The 19,576-nt window shown below is 40.6% G+C and overlaps 1 protein-coding gene and 1 long non-coding RNA gene across 3 annotated transcripts in view; one reads left to right on the plus strand and one right to left on the minus strand.

The window, feature by feature from the left end:
* The window catches only part of crebrf (creb3 regulatory factor), a 32,470-nt gene extending 15,106 nt beyond the window's left edge, over positions 1–17,364 (plus strand). For both annotated transcript variants that reach the window (XM_008298838.1, XM_008298837.1), the window contains 7 exons: positions 2,078–2,253; positions 5,286–6,457; positions 6,635–6,832; positions 7,754–7,943; positions 8,136–8,209; positions 8,474–8,593; positions 9,084–17,364. In XM_008298838.1, the coding sequence (XP_008297060.1) occupies positions 2,078–2,253; positions 5,286–6,457; positions 6,635–6,832; positions 7,754–7,943; positions 8,136–8,209; positions 8,474–8,593; positions 9,084–9,202 (2,049 nt within the window). In that variant the 3' untranslated portion in view covers positions 9,203–17,364. The remainder of the gene's footprint in view (positions 1–2,077; positions 2,254–5,285; positions 6,458–6,634; positions 6,833–7,753; positions 7,944–8,135; positions 8,210–8,473; positions 8,594–9,083) is intronic.
* On the minus strand, positions 12–18,397 carry LOC103369967 (uncharacterized). Its single transcript, XR_520857.1, has 3 exons — positions 18,311–18,397; positions 3,605–3,609; positions 12–23 (listed from the first exon to the last, which is right to left on the minus strand). It is a non-coding gene; the product is annotated as an uncharacterized LOC103369967 (long non-coding RNA).
* Between the last annotated feature and the right edge of the window lie 1,179 nt (positions 18,398–19,576).

A 19,576-nucleotide genomic window follows, 5' to 3' on the forward strand; every position in this document is an offset into this window, starting at 1 on the left:
TATGAGTATGTTATATGAGTTCCCTTCTGTATTGAAAATCTCCACAGGGACAGCAACAGGCCTTTTTTAATGAAATAATTGCACGTAAATTGAAAATATTGAGGTTATATTGCATTCCTTGTATACTGACTCACTGAACCCTCTTGTCAGGGTTATATTTTGTGTATTAACTCTCTGAACCCTGAAGTGTTTCTAGGTGGTTTTTAGTCCTCTTCATTTACTTACATACAGTGGGCTTTTTTTCCCTACTGCTGTGTAACATCCTGCTTTTCTATGGAAAAAGCACAACCATGGATTGAAGTAAAACATTTCTTTTGTGCAGTATTGACACAGAATAGTAAAAATCATTGAAAAGAAAGAAGTTTTACTCATTTACAAATACTAAAAAAACTTCAACGTGTACATTTTTTCCAACTGCCCAGGTCTTACAAACACTGGTGGGAAAATGAAGACCCTACATACGATATTTCACTGCTTATATTTTAGGTTGGTTTCATCTTTGCTCTCTGTAAACACTTCCTCCGGTTCAGAGCAGTTTAGCTGAAAAGTCCCTAAATTTTACTTACGTGACTGTGGGCCACAGCTGAGTCAGTCGCGGCTTCTCGGTTGTGTTAAGATGTTCAGAATTTTTTTGTTTTTACAGAGTCTGCTAACTGTAAGTGCTTAATTTTTTTAGGCAATTTTTAAATGAGGCATGTAGAATAAAGTGACTTTAATGAAATGTCACGACTTTAAAATTTGATTTTGGTCGACAAAACCGAAAGAAAAGAGAAAGTTGAAAATCTGACATTTCCTTTCTGTTTTTTCTTATTTTGTTGGAATGATCAAATTTTGTGCCTTTCAGAGCCACCAGCACTTTTTAGGGTTCAAAATGTTACGTGAGAAAGTGTACCAGATCATACAACTTTTTCATTTTTTGCGATTTTCACTCATTTGTTTGATAAAATACTTTTAATTCCAACGCCTTTTGCAGTCATGTTTAATCATACTAGTTGTGACGATTTTAAAAACCGTAAATAAACATTGGCATGTGGTCAGCTCGGCTTCCAGCGTGGCATTTTAAACATAGCGGCCTGTGTCTAATTGTTTAGCGGCCGTGTGACATTTGCCAGACTCACAGGCAGGTGATGTGAAGCAGCTTTAAACAGAAAGCTCTCCTGTCACCAATCATGCTGTCAGCTGCAGGTGTCTACCTCAATTTACCGTCCGCTGTAGACTAAACAGTAGTGATTCACTGCCACGCTCACAATTTCTTGCGCCACAGCAACACATTAACAGGATGGTGGCGGGTTGGATGACCTGTCATTTTCTTCAATCCGCAGGTTAGTTTTTCATTTGGTGTGACCGCCTTAAGACTTTGAAACAGCACTATTTCTCCTCAGCACACAATTCTCAATGTACTCTGCAGGAAGGCTTTTCCAAGCACCTTGAACAAATTGCCACAGTTCCTCTGTGAATTTAGGCTGTCTCACAGTCTTCTGTCTCGTCATGTAATCCCACATTGATGATGCTGAGATCAGGGCTCTGTGGGGGCCAAACCATCTGTTGCAGGGCTCCTTGTCTTTGTTTCTGTCCTGCAGGTACTTTTTTATGGCTCTGGCTTTGTGTTTGTGAATTTGAGGTTAATCAGATGTATTCTTCCATAGTGGATAAAAAATAAAACATTTGAAGTTTCTAAAAACATTGCACAGCATTGTTTTTAGTGCATACATTAAAGGAGAAAACCCCTTTTCTGGATTTTGTGGGTTTTATGGGTTCATTTTCGCAGTTTTTTTTTAAATAAACCTGCCTTTTTGATGGGAAAACTAGTATATTTTGTATTTTTCTTTCCTTTCAATCACTTGTTTGTTATGCACTCCACTTTACACAAATGTGCAGATTTTCTTTTCTTATCTCGGTATCTCCCAATCTTACAAAACCTTAAAGTTTAGCTGCATAACAGCTTCAGGTTCCTGCAGTCAGTTTCTCACAATACACAAGAGCTCAGCAGCACAAACTAAACTAGAGCATCTTCTAACCCACCACCTGCTTGACTCATCTTTATATTTTTTTATTTATTTTTTGCTCTTCTCTGCAGGACAGAGACATGACCCACCGGCAGAGCCCCTGTGGCGACAGCATTGTCGGGGTCGGGGATGGAGGCAAGGAGGTGGAGGGTTGCGTGGATCAGCTCATGGGTCTGGGAGAGTGCGAGACGGTCTGCAGCAGCTCAGCGTTCGAACAGTGGGACTCCTACTGGGAAGACCTCACCAGGTACTGGATTATTTATTTATTTGTTGCAGCGTATTTTTAGATCAGGCTAAACAACAACAAGCAAGCAATTAAGGCATGTAACATGCTGGAGAATTTAACAGCTAATTAATAAAGCTAATAAGTAATTAAAATCACACATTGTGTTTCTCCTCTTTCTTACTTACGTTGCCAAAGTTGTACCCAGCATTCTCTGACAATGAGTCCCCGACTGAGTCTAAGAACGACATGTGGGGAAAATAAAAAATCGTATAATCCTTTGGAGCAGCTTAAAATGCTGCAGTTGAAACTAGCTGGTCGTGACGCTTGTCCTAATATATTGGAATATTCAAATCACATGCAAAATGCAAAAGGATCCAGTGTTTTATTAACCTGATCCCATAAAGTAACCTCTTTATTTTTTCACATGCTGGTGTATTTTCATGGTGTTTCTTTATAGTAGGTGGAATACTAAATAACAGCAGCGTCATCCTTCATACTAAAATGTGAGATAGAGTTCTGCACTTTGTCCGAATAAGCTACATTTTCTGCAAAACAACATGTGAATTGGGAGTATTTCTGTTCTAGTTTGCAAGCTTTTCAAATCTTTTTCCAAGCTGGCAAAAATACAATAGCCTGATCCACAGTTGTGTTGTGTATTTGTACCAGTGTGCCATTTATAAGTTATAGTTTTCTTCAAACTTCTTTTCTTCTTCAACTTGAAACTCTTCTATTTATAAAAATGCAAGAATAACTAGAGATGTTGTAAACTATGGAATTGATTGCTGACTATTTCAATAATCGACCCATCAGTTTGAGCATTTTTTTAAAAAAGAAAAACAAATCTAAACTCCTCTTCAAATTGAATATTCTCTATATTTATTCCTACTATTTTATGTCTATTACAGTTAACTAAATATGTTTAGATTGTGGACAAAACTAGGCATTTGATGAAGTCATTTTTGTCTTTAAGAACCACTGATTGATATTTTTCACCACTTTATTAACCAAACCCCATTAATCTGAAAAAATACATATTAATCAACAATGAAAATATTTGTTAGTTGCAGCCTGAATAATAATAATATAATGTGATGAATAATTTGTAGATTTTTTTTTGCAGAAAATCTTATTAGTTTTCAAGATCATGTCTTCAAACTGCTCAGCCGTTACAAGCCCAAAAAGTGTAAAATAAAGACTAAAACTAAACAAATTCTTGCATTTAAGAAGCTCCCACTTGGAAGTAAGGAGGTTGTAGTGTTCCTCTACATTGTGTGGGCTTTCAATGACAGACTCGACTGATTTTCTCTGTGGGAAAACTGCAGCTAGAATTGAAATCAGCTTGTGAACGTTATCAGGGACGACAGGTGTTTACTGCCACTGACCTGTAATCATCAAGGCGGCTCCCCTTGGTCCAACATAGACGCACCAGTGGACGGTTTAAAGCTGGTAGTGGTTTTGTGTGGAGGCAGGGTGTGGTTTAAAAGGCCGGTACACAACAAAGCAGCCGGCTGCCGCAGTCTCCAGGGATCTCAGGTGATGCTCGTCTGTCCTGCAGCTACTCTGATGCTTCGCCGTTAAAATAGTTTGTGTTCTGTCTTCCCCAGTGTTGAGTGTCAGCTGAGGGCAGGCAGAAATCTCTGAAATCTTGAAGTTATTAAACCTCAGGTGGAGTTGTGCTGGTTGTTGCAAGGTTGAGGGAAATCTGCTGCTTACAGGGCTGACTGAGGTCATTTTTTATGTGAAACAGAGGAAAGTGTTGTATCTTTTGGCTAATGAACAAGTCATGCTCTAGTCCCATGCTGCTGTTTGATTGCTCTTATGTGTTGTGATGCTCTGTATAGGTCTTGCTATGTTCTGCAGTACTTTTGATTCTTATTCTGGCTTTTACTAAACTATAGTTTTCTTCATTTGCCAACCTTCCTCCATTTAAGAAATTAAAGCAGACAAGCGTCTATGTGTCAAAATTAGAAATATCAGACGTGGTGAACTTTCTTTTTTCGTCTTGGATTCGCTGGTATGATGTGGTAGGAAGAGGTTTCACTTCCTTCATGTCTTGATGACTGAGATAAAAGTCAAAAACTGAACTCAAAACAAACATGAGCAGCTGCAAATTTGCTCTGTATGCAAACTGAGGAATGCAAAAATCATTCAGACGGCTTTAAAAAAAATGTGCACTTCTCCCTAACCGTGACTCTACATCAAGTTTAGTGTGCTAAGGAAATTAACAGAACTGCTGTGACATATCACACACACACTCCACACACAGTGTAGCAAGCTAACTTTGAAAATACATGACCACAATGGATTTTTTTTTTTTTTTAAATAGTGATAGAAAAAGTGAAAACAATCCAGATTAAAGTTACAAATTTGCATCATGTTCAGTGTGAATTCACCTCACAGCTGTATTGAATCAAGTTGTCATGTGGTTTTGTGTTTAAATGTTGTATGACCCTATCATGTGACCAGTGGCCTTTGCTCTTTTAAGTGCACTTCAATGTGTAACTTTAATTCGCCGTCTGTTTCCTCTGGATCAGTCAGACTCTGGAGGTAACAGGTTTACATTTCAGGCTGCAATGAATGGCGATCATTTACATTATTGATGACTCTGCTGAACACTTAATTGATTATTTAATAATTCATCTGCGCTATAAAATGGCAGAAAATAGTAAAAACAAAAAAGTCAGTCAGCTTCCAAGAGTCTAAGGTAATGTATTGAAACGTTGTAGCAACAGCCCAAAGCACAAACATATTCACTTTAGAATGGTCTATAGGAGGATGGAGCAGCACAGTTTGGGTATTCAGAACAGTTGTTACTGACTACTTTTCTGTTGATCAACTAATTTTATAGTAAATATTTGCAGATATGTTTACATTCAAATGTGCAAGCAGACAGGATGAAAAATAATCACTTGCATCAACAAGCACTTTGCAGATATTCTAAAAGATTTGAGTAATTGATATTCAGCTCAATCACTAAATGGTTACATTTTAAGGCGATTGTTTACAATGAGAAGTTACTGAAAGGTTTCACTGCATCTCTGTGTGTGTTACAGATACACACGGCTGGCCAGCTGTGACATCTGGGGTACCAAAGAGGTGGACTTCCTCGGTTTGGATGACTTCTCCAGTCCCTATCAGGACGAGGAAGTGATCGGTCGAACCCCAACGCTGGCTCAGCTCAACAGCGAGGATTCGCAGCCTGTATGTGAGGCGCTTTACCCCCCCGCTGACCTGAGCCTGCCTACCCCCCAGCCTCAGCCTCAACTGCCCCAGCTTCCCTGTCACAGTAAGAGACTCCTTGTCCCTGGCCAAGGATCTGCACGGCCTTCACCAAGCTCCACATCTTCTTCCCGTCCTTCACGCAGCCTTCTCCCAGACTTTCCTGAAGGTTCCCAAAAAGCCACCAGGCCCGTCCCCTCCAGCACTGAGACTATGGCCAAGACCCAGAACCACCTCAGTCTCACCCAGGACCACGGCCAGGCTCAGATCAAGCCCCCGGGGCGAGGAACCAAAATGGCGGCCCCGACTTCACACAACTCTGACTTTGTGCGGAAGGCTAAAGTCCGTGTGAGCGCTGTACATAAAGCTCAAGCTGACATGCCTCCTCAGACAGATTTTGAGAGGTCAGACCCCCCTTTACCTCTTTCCCAGCCTCAAGACGAGAAGGCCTCCACTTCAGCAAGTGCCGCTCTGGTGGGACTCTCCGGTGCTGCAGCCGGCGGCTCCGGCAGCCTGTCGAGCTTTGAGAGAAGGGCAGAGGGGGCGGGGAGGAGAGAGATGCCTGTCGGCTGGTCTGCCAATGTGCCTCAGCTGGTTGAGGCGAGCCAGGCTATGGAGGGCAGCACCTCTGAGCTGGTGAGCAGCGAAAGTGTGGCGGGGGCCAGCAGTGGCGGCGGCGGTGGCGGCGGTGGTAGCGGTGGCCTTCTGGTTGTCGAGGGAACGGAGAAAAGCGAGGAGGAACACAACTACTCTCTGTTCCTGACCTGCAGCAGACTGGCCAGCAGAGCCCACTCCCAGCTAGAGGAGGACGAAGAGGAGGAGGAGGACGAGGAGGAGGCAGAGGAGGAGGAAGGCGATGGGCTGGAGCTAGACGACGAAGACCACGATGAGGGTTTCGGCAGCGAGCACGAGCTGTCTGAAAATGAGGAGGAGGAAGAGGAGGAGGAGGATGAAGACTATGAAGCTGACAAGGACGATGACATGAGTGATGCCTTCTCTGAGCCAGGTAGTTACCCTTCATCATCACATTAAAGTTTGACAACTGCTTGTCAATATTTGAGTTATCCGTTACTTTGAGTGACGAAACGTAACCTTATTTTGTGCTCGTCTTTCAACTTAATTGTCCTTCTTCTGGTTTTTCTTGTTCTCATTTTTGCCCTTGTTTTAATTCCACCTCCACCAGGCTGTGACGTGGAGCTGATGGACGACATTAAAGGCCTGACAGCAGGAGTCTCCAGCCGGAAGAGAGGAAAGCGCCGCTACTTCTGGGAGTACAGTGAGCAGCTCACCCCCTCCAAACAGGAACGTATGCTGAAGCCGTCTGAGTGGGACCGACACACGCTGCCTAGCAACCTGTACCAGAAGAACGGGCCTCTCCATGGTACACACTCACATACATAAACTGTATATACACAGCTGTAGCATAGAGGCCTTTAAGACTTGCTAATAATAGCAGTTTAGCTGAAAGCTTTTTGAGAATCCTCAAAGGAATTGGATACAAACTGACACAGTCTGCCTCGATCATGGTATAAAACTCGCCATGTAGGGCTTTTCGTGAACACTGTGGTACCTGTCGTTCAGTAAGGCTGTGACAGTTTGGAATTTGCACAACAGTAGATTCACACAGCATGTTGCATTGATACAGGTTTTAACCTTCTTGAAAAACAGTGAAAATGAAAAACTCTCATTTGCTACTTTCATAAGCAGCACATCATTTCTTATGCATTCATATTCCTGTTTATTCTATCCTTTTGTTTCTAAGTGAATTACGCAGAGGATGAGTCATACTGCGTTTTGAAAATGTTTTAACAGTTTCAAAAACAGAAAATCATTTAAAGCTTGCGGCCTTTGAAAAATCTGTCATAATCAAAAGTGATGGTCAATTACACAATGATTATTTACTTTATTAATGGATCTCAACACCTGGTAAATCCCCCGCACGTCACCAAAAGTCAGCACATGGAAAATGGCAGCTTATCTGTTTGAGCAATAAGAAAAGTTAGAAGTACTGTGTGAGAGATTTAGCAAACAGTGAAGTTGTGAAAAATTACCATAATGTGGAAAAATTCAAATAGATTTATTCTGTCTTTATGACCGAACAGTTATATAAAGAAAAGAGGAAAAAAGATTTTTTTGGCCGATGGAGTTGCAAGCAAGTTTTTAATCGTTAATTTACTGTCCAGATCATGTTGTTTATTTAACAGTTGGCTGGATATGTGTAGAAATCAAGAGTGGGTGATGAAGCATTAAATAGGATGCAAGAATCATCTCTAATGCTGTCACTTTGTCACTTTTAATGAAGGAAAATACATGCTGAAGAAGTCTCGCCGCACAGACGTGGAAGACCTGACTCCAAATCCACGCAAGCTGCTGCAGATCGGCACTGAGCTTCGCAAACTGAACAAAGTGATCAGTGACTTGACCCCCGTCAGCGAGCTGCCACTGACTGCAAGGCCCCGATCCCGCAAGGAGAAAAATAAGCTGGCGTCCAGGTGAAACATGCATGCATCACTGTGTAGCTGCACAACCATCTTATGTGTACTCACACTGATATTCACAGTTCTATTGCATAAAGCACGAGTACAGTTTAAGGTAAAGCTGTAGTCAAGATTTGAAGGTCTCCTCATTGAGGTCTTCTTTTCTGTTATCCATCAGTAACCTTCATTCATCTGTGTGTATTGTAGAGCTTGTCGTTTAAAAAAGAAGGCCCAGTACGAAGCAAACAAGGTGAAGCTTTGGGGACTCAGCACAGAGTACGGTAGGTTGTCCATGACAACGCATACGTAACATTTTCTGCACACAGTTCATTAAATTTTGCATGTGTTTCTGTGGTTTTCTGTTAAATATATTTCTTTAAATCTATTAGCAATGATAACAATGATTATTGTATTTTACTTGTGTCTATTTATAGTATCGTCACACCCAAAACTTAGCTTCCTGTTGATGAACATGATTAGATATAGATTGCAGAACCGCAGTATTTTGCGTCCATGCTTCTGCTCAAACACATGCTTTCTTGCAGACCGTCTGCTGTTTGTGATCAATGCCATCAAGGAGGAGATAGTGGTGCGAGTAGAGGACTCTTCTCCGCGTTCAACCAACATGACTGACACTCTGGAGCGACTCATCCAGGAGACACTCGGTGAGACCAAAAATTTTGTTCATTCATCTCTGTGTAAACACTCCAAAATCTGTTTGTTCAGATAGTCTTTGAAGGATTAAAAGCTCTTTATTTAAAGATTGAAAACTAAATAAAATAATTTATCCACACTTTCATGGAACAGATAGGGATCTATAGCCAATATTTTGACCATGCAGGAAACTTAGGAGCAAAATTCTGCTTCAAAAGTATAAGCTTGTATTAACTGAACGAGTCAATCAGTTACGGCTAACCCAGAGAAGACAAGATCTTCTTTGGATTGTATCATAAACACTTAATCAGAAGCCAACTTTAACGACAATTATTGACTTTTCAAGGATATTGAGGTGCTGATAGATCAGCTGACATCAAACTCAGGCTGAACAGTCAATAATCATGCAACATGTTCTATAACGTACACAGGACAAAATTGTGTGCATAAGGCAAAAAATATGAATTTTGAATGTACTTTTGTATCTCTTTTTGCATGCAGTGCCATCACCTGTTGCTGGGCAGACTTCCGACTTTGTCAATAAGATCTTGGAGAACACAGGACGCGGCGATCCCACCGGCGGACTGGTCGGCCTGCGAGTCCCCACCTCCAAAATCTAGACAAGCCTCGGTCCACTGAGAGGAGTGGACAAAATATTACCACCGTGCTGTCCCGTTGTAACTATGCTCCCCTCTGCATGCCCCTCCAACCCAGAGTACATACACATTGTTAGTCACACAAACACACATACCACTCCCTGTGTGTATGTATGTGTGCTTGTTTTTGCCATGCACCTGCATGGCGTACACCCTAGCTTCCTGTCTCTGCACGCAGCGTGCAGAGTCAGTGCGTCACTGTCTCCCAACTCATCGTGAACGTCTGTTGGGAAAAGCACCTCTTCAAGCAAGTGATGGTTAGGTGTATAGCTAATAGCACGTCCTAAATCCACTGGTGATTAATAGATGTGTTTAACAGAGCAATGTGTAGGGTTGGTTCTGTTCGAGGTCTGCTTCCAGGGCTGAGACAGTCACATGAGCGTAACCACTGGAATACTTTGACACAACTTGTTTGAGGTAGTAATGATAGATTGTTACATGTCAGATACCATCAAAGGTTGAAAAGTTCCAGTTATCATTTCCAAGAAGAGGGTCACCTCGAATGGCAACAAAAAATGAACTCCAAGTTGTTAAATTGACCCATTCAGTAAAGCACTTTGATAAAATTGGCTTTGATAGCCAAGAAATCTGCAGGAAAAAAAAAAAAAAAAAGTCTGCGTACTCCAAGGTGTTAAGGGGTGGCAGGAAATATTTTGTATTGAAGGCCTAAATATGTTCATGCCATCCCCTGTTTGCCAATCAGCTCCGCTGCTGCGACGAGGGAGGAGTTAACATTTAGCGATTTAATGCTCGAAACAAAGACGCAGTAGTAGGGGGCATTTCTAATTAGAATTTAACAGTTGAGCATCAGACTCCCAGCTGCTTTGAAGTTCGTGGCAGGCAGGAGAAAGCTAACCTTGACGACGTTACCTTAAACAGCAGGAGGTAGTTGACCATGTGGAGACGGAGCGCATGTAGCATGGTGCTTTTTTGCCTTGTGCTGGTTATAACTGGACTGGGTGAAACGGGCATTTTGCCAGTATGGGAACAGACAGACTGTGAGGAAGATGATGATGGCGATAAAGACGACATAAACAGTGATCCATCTCCTCTAGGAAACTGTATATAAACGTGTCTCCCAGCAAACGGCACCGGCTCCCCTTTTTGTACAGTAGAGATGACCAGGCAGTTTGGTGATGACAGTTTGGTGTGTTCATACTAGTGTTTGATCAGAGTTCTATTCATTGTGCCTTGTGTATGTATGTGTATGTTTCTGTAAGTCTGAGTGAGTGTGTGAGAGGGACTGAACGAGAAGAGGTGATTGGTCAGAACTCCCTGAGGTCCAGGCTAGGAGAGGACTACTTTACACTGAGGGAGGTTGTTAGTGAATGCGAGGAAGGACACACTTGTGTTGTGTATTTCAGTCGTTTAAAGATATTCTGAATGTACATAAATAAACGGAAGCTCTTGTTGCGTGATGCCACAGAGTCTGTGTATATAGGAGGGCTCTGCAATAGATTACTTTTGGTTTTTGGTACTCTGTCTTTGGGGATTGGGGAGGGTTAACAGATATTTTTCGTTTAGAGTTACAAAAAATATTTGCACACTATATTTTGATTGTTTTTTGTACCAAAGACACATGCAACGAAATGGCAACCAGCCAGTTAAAGTAAGGTTTTGCACAGCTTACCTGACGCCGTATTGAATGTAAGAAATGTGGGAGGGTCAGGGAACTTCATAGAACTGTGAAATTAGCTTGGGTCCAATTCTGTACAGAAAAGGAACATTCATTTGTTTGTTTGGTTTTTTTTTTTAATCTAAAAATTAACCCCATATGTGGGCTTCTCCAGTAGATTTGTTGCTTAGGAAGCACTTCATTCCTGAACTGACTCCTCCCTCCACATGCTAAACGTGTTAATGGCGCTAGCTAGGACAAAAACCAAGAGCGCTAGTAGATAAGCTATGTTACATTTTTGCTTGTTTGTCAAAATGTCACCAACAGTAACCAAAATATTATGTTCCTGTGTCACTTGTTTGATTTCTATATGTAGATGAGGTCTAGTTCATCAACAAGATATTAACTGAATTGTGTTTTAAAGTACTGTATATAGAAGCATTAATGATATATCTATCGATGATGAAATGCCACTTTTCATGACAATTGATTCATTTACGCATGACACATTTCTAAAGCCTATCCTTGCATCAAGAAAGTTAGAGGAAAAAAACACAAAAACCAAAAAAAGTTCTTGATATATTTTTGTGTTTTAGCTGCCTGCTAGTTTTCCTGTTGGTTTGGAGGTGGTCTTTGGTCAGAGACGTGGAGGGAAAAGAGAAGAATGGTCTTAAAATGCAAATCTGATAGTTTGATCTATGAGCTGACCCCTTTGTTCTCCTTTGCTGGCTGAGTGAAATGCAGAGAATCAGGACTGGATTTATTTGAAACGCAGTGCGGCGAAGCCTCGGTCTAGTTTGGCTGGTCTATAAGGAGAATGAGGACATGCTGTCTTTAGCAAGGACGGGGACGGGTCCAGGAAAGCAAGAGGACAACAGTGTGGAGGTGTGAGGACAGATGAGGAACCAGCTGAAGTTTTGTCTCAGATGCTGTTGTGAGTCTGTCAAGACTGATCTGGATTCAGCACTGTGCTCTCTCATTTAGATTTTCCCACGTATTCTCACTTTCATCATGAAGCCGGTTGAATTTTGCATTTCCTGGGATTGCTGCCTTTAGGGTTGCGTTACTGATTTGACTCTGCCAGGCTTCACCTTGCCTTTAGACATCCTTCCTGACTGGTCACAGTGTTAAAGAAAAACTTTGTTCATCAAAACATTTGTGGCGTTCAGGCCATGAAGTGGCAGCGTGTGCAGCCTTTTAAAATGCCCGTTGCTTTGTCTCCCTGTTGCCTCGTCAGAGGAAACGCTACCATTCTCAGGAATTTTCAGAATTCAACCAGAATTCATTCTATTAGCAGGCAAATACAATGAAAAACAGGAGTTTAATGAGGCTGAATTCAGGTTAGTTTGAAGTGAAGAAAGTCCTCCTTCACAGAATGATGTCTGATGATGGTAAAGTCTTTCTGTACTGTGTGATTGAATAACAGCTAGTGCTGCATATATATATATTTTTACTGTTTTCCGTTCCGTCTAAAAAGGGAGAAATGGTGCTTTTTCTGAAACTAGAATGATGAGTATCCACGATTCTTATTTGACTTCTTAGACTAGTTGTAGCCTAATGACTTGCTCTCCCCTACCGTCCATAGCTATTTTCTTAGTAGTGATTCTTTTTTGTAAATAAAGTATAAGTTAATATGTATCTTCTAAATGTTAGATATATGTATAGAGTACTCTATCTTATATGTTTAAAAAACAAAAGCACTTTGTCCAAAAAAGAAAAAAAACAAAACAAAAAGAAAAGCATTTTTTTCTTCCATTTGCTGCTAAACGGCCTGGTGTGAATGCTGCAAGTGTACTTGACGACTACTTGCAAGGATAGGTCTCTTACCTGACTTGGCTAGGTCTATGAACTAGCAAGTAATAGGTGTAATGGCCTGACGAGGGTTAGATCTAAACGTTTCTAGAGCCATGAAATGATATGAGGTGTGCGAGAGCGTATCATTGCTTGGCTTTGGGAAGCCCAGTGTCTTGACAGGATAGGTCTATTTCCTGGTCAGGGACCGTGTGATGGTGTGTTTGTGGTCTTAAAAAAAAAAAAATTTAAAAAAGAGGGTTTTGATTCCAGGGCCCCTACGTTGATCCTGATGCTGACCCCCTTGGCGTCATGATTCATTTGCCTTCAGTAGAGGTTTCCTATGGAAAAACTGATTCTGCTTTGGCTTCCTCTTCAGGGTGATGTACAGTGTAGACACATTTCTTCAGAGAGCTATATTGTTATCATTTGTAAACTGATTTCTACTTGTGACTTAATGAGGAGAGGTTTAGCCTGGGGCGGCCAGGAAGAGCTCGCTTGAAAGATGTTCCTGGCCGCCTTGGGGGAAGTTACTATATCACTGTACTGTATGGCAAGCCAATTACAAATGGAGACTCAATCCGGACACTTATTGCCTTCTTAAATAACTTCACATACACACAAACAAAAATAACATGGCAGACGTGTCAGCATAACCAAGGTTTATGGCACTTCTCTGCCGATCCGGTAAACAACAACAACAACAACAAAACCATTCAGCCTGATTGGCTCAAAACAACCTTGACTGAAGTAGCAGACGTGGTGAAATATGTCTGAAAAATGGCTTCAAAAGCTCGAACTGCGCGTTGTTGCGACAACATTTGAAGCATTTGTTTTTCAGCTATGATTTCGTCCCAGGTCTGGTAGGGGGTCAACAGTGGTTAAAGGGCCGCTGGTTGACGGCCGGATGACAAGAGAAGCTTGTGTGTGTTTTGCTGTCGATCACGAGGCTGGTTCAAGAAAGAGTCCTCACAGGTTTTTACATTTAACATGATAGGCGCAAGCTGTGCAACTTTACATTCAAACCAGGAGACTCTGTGGCATTTTAACAGTCAAGGAAATGAGTGAAAAATCCACGCCAGTAAAACTATTCCTTATCCTTTTTATTTCTGATGACATAAATCCTATACAGTCAACTATTAAGCTAATAGAGTGTGTAACTTTGTGCTACTCTTGTCCAATAAAAAGCTACGTGGATCCATAAAGCTCTTCTTCAGCAAATCAGGGTAATATCGTTCTTCTATCTGACATATGTGATGACATATAAAATCAAAAGAAAATATATTTATGTATTCCAATTATTGTCGCCATTCTTTACTCTGTAAAAAAAAAAAATATATTGTGTGTGTGTGCGTGTGTGTGTGTTATGGATTATCAATGTCAATCACTATGGTGCAATGCTCTATACACAAAGTAAAAATACAAAAGGCCAACAGACTTGTCACAAGAATTCACAAAAATTTCTCCGCTTTCTCCCAATTGGTCTTTGAACGTACACAATCTGCAACATCTTCCTCTCACGAAGGATTGGACTCTGATTTCCAGCCGTGATCCAACTGGGGTTTGTCACATGGTGCTGATTACTTTTCATTAACGATGTGACATATTAAAAAGGCATCTGTATTCAGATCCACTCACCAATAACACTGTCCCATCAGACCAAACTCCCCGCCCCCCCGCCCCGCCCCTCTTTCCCCCGATCATTCTCATCGATTCTGACTTTTGATTAAATGACATGATTTCACTGTTGGACCAATCAGAGGAAGATTCGCACCGACTCTTGCTCTAAACGACGACAACAGAATGGTGATTTCTGTATTGTTGACCTGTGTGATCATTATTGTTAAGCATACCATTATTACTTTTGTAAAAGCCAGTCTCCTGGATTTGACAGCATCGCACGAAGTTGAAGCAAAAACATGCACCATAACAACAAAATAGATCCACATATTTTGGTGTATTAGGACTTGTGGGGTTTAATGTTTGATCAAATTGACTGAACTTTATTCAAATTCTACTGGTTGGTTTATATTTAATTTGTAAAGCACCGTCTCCAGAGGAAATATATGGTAATGCTTTGTTTTTCAGTCTGAAATTTTGAAATCATTTCCAAGAAGTTTCCTTGTTGCTTGTTGTATGTAATTTGTTACTAATATGAGACACATTTATAATTCATTAAATCCAGTTAGTCATTTAGAGGACACAAAGCAGGTCAGTTCAATATTTGACGAAACATCTACAGAAAATTAAGCTTTCAATAACAACTGGATAATTAACGATCATGTAGTTGGGTTTAAAGCTGCATTAAATCAGTCTGTTTATAAAATATTAAAGATTTATCACACGACTCTGCAGTTCCCATCAGCCCTGCATAGCGTTTGAGCATCTTTCAGCTCATTGTTTTGGTTTTCTTTCACTGCTCTTATAGCGCTGAACATAGTGGAGCATTTACCTGCTAAGAAGCCAGAGACGTCCCCCAGGAGCTGATCAAACCATAAACTGAGCTACAAGGAGAGTCAACACTAAGGCACACAAATGAATGTTTGCAAATATGTTTACCACTTTATAGGATGATAGTATGTCAGTTTAGTGTTTACACTGGAGCAGCTTTTTTTTTTTTAATATATGTTCCTGTTTTGCTATAATTAGTACCAAAATACTTGCAGTAGCTGTTTCCAGCAAACTTCTAAGGAAATGATGGGTCTGTAAAATATGCATTACTAAATATTTCCAAATAAGTGGGTTTGCAAAACTAAAATTTCCCTCCCCTTTGCTGGGTGCGATGCCAGATCCCAGAGTCTGGCTTCCTTCTGTTTCTTTTGTGGCATCTCAAATGTATCCTGTCTTGTTTGAACCCATGTGGGCTGCTTGTAAAAACGCCTCGTCACCGGAGGCTGTACGCTTACTACCCTCCACGTTCTGTCCCAGAGGCGAGAATGCAGCAGGAGTTATGTTTGTGCATGCCGATTCCCTGCATAGCGCTGAGAGAATCAAGTGGCGTCTGGAGCTCCTCGCAGATTGGGGAAACAATTGGGCCGATCACCAGAGAGGGTCCTCATCATCACAGAGTTGTTGCATGGCTTTTTGGGCTCTCTGTACTCTCAATCGTATGATTTCATACTTGCTGCTATTGAATGAGCACAAAGAGACTTCAGATTTTGGTTTAGGGTGTCCATGACACAGTTACAGTATATTATTACCACACACCCCTGTTTTTTTTTCACACCTTTTTTTCCTATGACAGTCAAAAGACCAACAGCATTACTCACCTTGCACTTGGTTTTTACGAATACAAGGAGAAAAACCAATATTTTGAATATGATGCCTGCTGAACCAGGTGCCTTAATCAAATATGAGAACACAAATCTGCACCTTCTGTCAGTCTGGAGGGGGTTTCCCGACAGAAACAAGGGGCTGGGTTTCCCAAAACCTAAACTTGAAGTACAATAATGAAATGAAAACCTCAGTTTAACCCTGAATCAGTGCATTTTGTATAATAATCAACCTTTAATATCAGAGCTGTTTGTCATGTCTGGATGGTCAAATAACTTTCCTGTGGGATTTCCCTGTTCAAGTATTACTCGAAGAAGAGCAAAAATGACAGCTTGTAAGCTAAATTGATGCTGTTTTGGGAAACCTGGTTCTGTTTTTAACTTTTTCTCTGCCCACTACGCCACGTTATTGTGTTTTCTGTATTGGCTGTTGCTGCTATCACCGCTGGTGTGTCCGTTTTAGAGATGAGCAAACTTCCACTGTGTCTGAGACAGAGGGAGACCTGGGCCTGCTTTTTACCTAGTCGATTACGATGCATTCTTCTTCTTCTTCTTCTTCTTCTGCGGTTTTGACGTGGAGCACTGTGTTGCTGCCTCTTGAGACCTTTTCGAGACAGAAAAAAAACAAACAAAAAAAAACAACATAAAACAGAACTTTCCATTTCTTAACTTTGCTATTATGAAGTGCCAGACCCTCCTTGAAGTCAGTGTTGGCACTGAGTCGCAGGTTGCGAATGAAGCGACAAACTGAGCATGGAGGTAAACTGTGGTGCTAATCTGTCAGTGGCTGGGTGCTAACATGGCTGTGTTCAATAGCTGTATTAGCCATTTTATTCCTTCTGTTGATGACTCCGGTCAGTCTTGTGTTTTTGACTGCTGCACTGCTGTATGCTGACATAGCGAGGTATAACTCTGCTGCTGCTGCTTTGCTGATGAATGTAGACTAGTCTTCCTCAGCAGGATCATACAGACAGACGAGAGCGTCTGGCCGAGCTTTTCCTTTTTGTTTCGACTTTGCTTGAAAGCTCACAGGGGGAGACTCTTGTCGTCAGGATCTAGAAAGATCTTGAATGTTGTATCTTTTACATGGCCGCTGTCCTGCTTGTATGTTTCAAACTTCTTCTTTTTTTTTTTTTTAATATATGCTTTGATATTTATGCTTTGATTCTGTCAAATGTTGCACGTTTGTTTTTTTTCCCCTAAATTATATTTTATTGCCATTTTTTCTCTGATCCCAGTGTTCATACCATTTCTTTGATATTTATTTGTTTAGTCCTTTAATGTAACTTGCAAGGAGACAATTTGTTGAAACTAGACTTTATAGCTTTTCCACTGAAGCAGGCTTTACCACGAGTCAGAGACTTCTCGTGAGATTCACAGACAGAAATCAAACTGACAGTGAAACCACAATGACTTTTTCTTTAACATAGTGACACTATGTACATCAATGTGACAAAAGCAAACAGTAACACACAATTTATTTTGTTGTATTTTTGCTTAAAATGCTACTCATATCTGTAAGATTATCTCATCCTGTCTCATAGATTTTTGTCGCCACATTCTGGCAAGGCAAATGGTTATAAAGGTGTTTTAATCAGTGAATTAATTAGTTATTACGTAAATTATCCATCAACAAGTTAAACATTAACTAAAAGACAAACCCTAGAAATAAAATATAGAAAAAGTTCCAATAAATCTGTTAAAAACCAAGACACTAACAGCTAAATAATTGAACAGTTAACTTAATTAAAACAGATACATATCTAAAGAGGCAAAATTTGAAAAACTAAGAACTGATGGCACAAATCCTACTAAAGCAAAATAATTGCAAAACTACTAATCAAAGCTGTTATAAATACTGACATTGTTTTACCAGTTTAATCTTTTTGTCACTGACTCTTCGCTACGTGTGCTAATGAGATTCATCAAGACATCGCGGTGGACGAAAGCAGCTCCACACATTAGAGGAATGTCTCAAACATTTTTTTCTAAATGTAATAATTTGCTTTGTTAGCATGTGTTGGATAAATACCATTCACATGTCTGTATAACTGCAGCCCGTTAGCTTAGCATTAAGACCTGGCTCTATCCTAAAGTAAAAACGTAGTCAGCACCTTTAAACTCGCTCATCAACATGTGATATGTCATTTGTTAAATCTGTGCAAAAATATAAGTTATACAGGGATTATGTTGCACACTATTTCCTGGCACAGCTTGTTAAATTCCTAGAGTCCTGCAAGTTTATTAGTGATTTTTCATTTCGTGTGGAATTAGATATTTACAACCTGAAAACACTTGAGCGGACACAACTGAACCCAAAATCTTCTCTAGATTTATCAGACAAACAAAACTTACAGTTGTTTATAAATATATAATACCATTAAATTACTATACATGAGCTCGTATGTTCTTTTCTGCATCGTGATGCGCCCTAATACCAATTAAAAGAACCGGGAAGCTGTCAGAACTGGTTTTTATTGTGAGTTTGAATCTTTTCTGTCTGTGAAGCCCACGAAGCGTTCTGCCATTGGAGGTTTTGACGCGGCCAGAAGGGGCTTGTCGAGTTACCAAACCGAACCTCACCTCGACACGACTCTTTTGTTCAGGACTCCGGACTCAAGGTTCGGGTGCTGCTCGGCCTTGGGGCGCCGGTTGGGAGTCGACTCGCCTGTCGTCTCTAACTTTGGCGGGGAAATTTGGTTGGTTTTCTGAGAAAACTTAACCGCTATGCCAGAGATGTTTGGCCCCTTCTGGGTGCTTTTTTTTAAATATATATATATATTGTGTTTTTATTATTTTTCAGAAGGGCTTTGGTTCGCAGTTGTCTCGTCAGGGAGCTCCTGAGATTAGCCAGGGGTCACTAAAGGCTGGTGGGCAGAGACCCCTCACCCTCCCCTGCGATGAAAGATAGGGGAGAGGTTTGTTTCCTCTTCTGCAGACTGATCTTATCAAAGTAAACAACAACAACAACAACCCACCCTCGATAATAAAAGACAAAACCCCTCTTTCTCTTTCTACACATGTCCAACTCATCATCCAACACTGCAATGATTTACATCTCCTTCCAGACTTGCCAAATTGCATGGAGCAAGAGACATTTAACGACGAGAAAATTTTTATCTTACGGCATCTGTTCTGTTTCTTTTCTCTCTCTTTTTTTTTTTTTTTTTTTAATAATAACAGAGAGTAAGATGATTTTATAGGAAATCCATACAAGTCCAAACATGTAGAGGATGTGGGAGGTATCGGTCATCCTGAGCTCCACAGCTACATGCCATTGTTATGATGCTTCTGGTCTTGTATGGTAACTTATTTGACTAGATCAACAGCATGGGATCTTTCTGTAGTTAGTCCTGTGTGTGTTCCTCTCCCCAGTCTCAGTAGGAAGGCTGTACTTCATTGCTAAGTGCTCTATAATAGATCTCTTGGTGATTCTAATTTCATAAAGAAGCAAAACCTGCAGAAAGTGTATCCTGCTGAAACTAACTTGATCCTCTCTTTAGCAATGACGTCTATATTTGTAGTTCACATATATGCCTGTTCAAATACAGTATCTTGACAGTTGTTATATTTATGTTGTGTAATAAATGTCGTGCTGGGTTTATACTTTTGTTTTGACTAACTTTTCTTTTTTGTTTTACATTGTACTGTTTTTTTTTT

Source organism: Stegastes partitus, unplaced genomic scaffold (genome assembly GCF_000690725.1).
Source record: "Stegastes partitus isolate 25-593 unplaced genomic scaffold, Stegastes_partitus-1.0.2 Scaffold1354, whole genome shotgun sequence".
Classification (NCBI taxonomy): domain Eukaryota; kingdom Metazoa; phylum Chordata; class Actinopteri; family Pomacentridae; genus Stegastes; species Stegastes partitus.